This window comes from Plasmodium gallinaceum, assembly GCF_900005855.1.
Source record: "Plasmodium gallinaceum strain 8A genome assembly, contig: PGAL8A_v1_145, whole genome shotgun sequence".
Lineage (NCBI taxonomy): Eukaryota > Apicomplexa > Aconoidasida > Haemosporida > Plasmodiidae > Plasmodium > Plasmodium gallinaceum.
This window is the reverse complement of record NW_021628307.1, coordinates 7,041-9,096: the sequence shown is the minus strand read 5'-3', so window position 1 is coordinate 9,096 and position 2,056 is coordinate 7,041. Positions and strand designations below refer to the sequence as shown.

At 19.2% G+C, this 2,056-nt stretch overlaps 1 protein-coding gene across 1 annotated transcript; it reads right to left on the bottom strand.

Annotated features, from left to right (window-relative positions):
- Positions 1-1,377: 1,377 nt before the first annotated feature.
- On the bottom strand, positions 1,378-1,923 carry PGAL8A_00497700 (fam-g protein; the record flags this gene model as incomplete). Its single annotated transcript, XM_028673786.1, has 2 exons — positions 1,378-1,722; positions 1,852-1,923. The coding sequence occupies 2 exons, from the start codon at positions 1,921-1,923 to the stop codon at positions 1,378-1,380; spliced, it is 417 nt and encodes a 138-aa protein (XP_028530204.1).
- Positions 1,924-2,056: the final 133 nt, after the last annotated feature.

Sequence of the window (2,056 nt, the reverse complement as noted above, 5' to 3'; positions counted from 1 at the left end):
ACAAATAACAATTTACCTTCAAATCAGACAGATATTATCCAACTGCAGATCCCACCAAATACACATGTCCCTCTTAAACTTTTTTTTTTCGATTGTGCACAACCAACTATGTATTTTTCATATAGCTAGTTCTTTTTATTACCAAAAAGGTTAATGAAGCCTTTTATTAACCAAATGCTGAATGAAGTAGATAACATAATTAAGAATCACTCGATCAAAGTATTTAAAAATATACATAAATACGTCAAATCATAGAAGAAACTCTACATACTCTTTATTAATTTGTTTTTTTAGTACTCTAGGAAAGTCACTGAACACCTAGTTAATAAACCATAACTCAATTATTATATTATATTAATTAATGAAAGTGAATAATTTGTATTATATATTAACTAATAAAAAATTTAATAAGTAAAATTTTCTCTATGTGTTCTTTATTATTTTGTTTTTTTAGTACTCTAGGAAAATCACTGAACACCCAGTTAATAAACCAATAACTCTATTATTATATTATATTAATTAATGAAAGTGAATAATTTATATTATATATTAATTAATGAAAGTGAATAATTTGTATTATATATTAACTAATAAAAAATTTAATAAGTAAAATTTTCTCTATGTGTTCTTTATTATTTTGTTTTTTCTGTATTACTAAAATCATTGAACCAGTAATTAATATATCAAGTAATAAATAGAAAAATTAATAAAAAAAATGTATAACATTCTCTATTAATTTAATGAATTTAAATATAAATTCGATACTATAAACCTGTAAAATGTAAATTATGTATCTCATTTAGAATTTATTTATTTTTAATAAAAATCTTACGTTTTTATTAATAACAGAAATTTTCATTAAACATTAATTTTTAAGTAAAAAATATTCAATTATTACTTTTAATGAATAATTTTCATTTACTCAAGTTCATTTTTCTTAAAAAAAGCAAAAAAAATTTAAATTAAATTAATATCACTAACAAATAAAATTTTACTCTAAAAATTATAATATACTCTTATAAAAATATTTCTTCCGAAAAAATTTTTCTCTTTTAATAATTTTATTTTTTTCCTTTAAAGAAAATAAAATATATTACTAAAAAAAATGTAAAGCAAAATATTAATTTTTTTAACTAGCACTTGTGCATGGTTTATTAAGTATTTTCTTTTCATATATTAATTTTTATTTTAATAAAGTTTAACAAAGTCTATTTTTATCCAATTTTTTAGCTTTTAATTTTTTATTTCTTGTTTTTATTTTATTATTTTCTTCTTCTTTATATTGACATAAAACTTTTTTATAATATAAATGAAGATTTTTCGAAATTTTATCAATTAATTTTTTTCTTTTTCCATTTGTAATACGATACTGATGAGTCAGTTAAATAACGCTGTAAGCTCATCTTCAATAATATTATTTCTATAAGCATTCAATATTTTATCTCTACATTTATATCTCATTTCATTTTCTTCTTTAAATAAAACATGTTCTTGAGACCTTGATAGAATAATATTGCTATAACATTTAATAAACATGTCCATTAAATAAACAAACTCTCGAATGTTAAACTCCCCTTCACTAGATGGATAATGTTCTAAACTTTTCTTAATACAAGTTTGTTTTTTTTCCAATATTCCACCCTCTGTCAACATTCTTTCATCTTTTAATCTGTTTTTCATTTGTAGCGTATCTTTATAAAAAAAACAGCTACTGAAATCGTACTATGGGATAAAATAAAAATTATTTAAAATTTTTCTTATGTTGTTAGATTAATAAATTAAATAAAATTTTAAAAATTGTTAGAAAAAAAATATATACATATGTATTTTTTTATATGAAATTTATCTTACATTGTAAAAACAATGAAATATCCAAATTAAAAAAAATGTAAAAATTTTTAAATATAAAGTAAATGTTTTCATTTTAATACTATTATAGATTAATATTAAAGTTAGAGGTATTAATCCAGTTACAAAATTGCTTCTATCTTTACTATTGATAAGTTAGAGATATGTAATATTGCTTTAGGTATTATTGTGACCTTCCTAATATTAT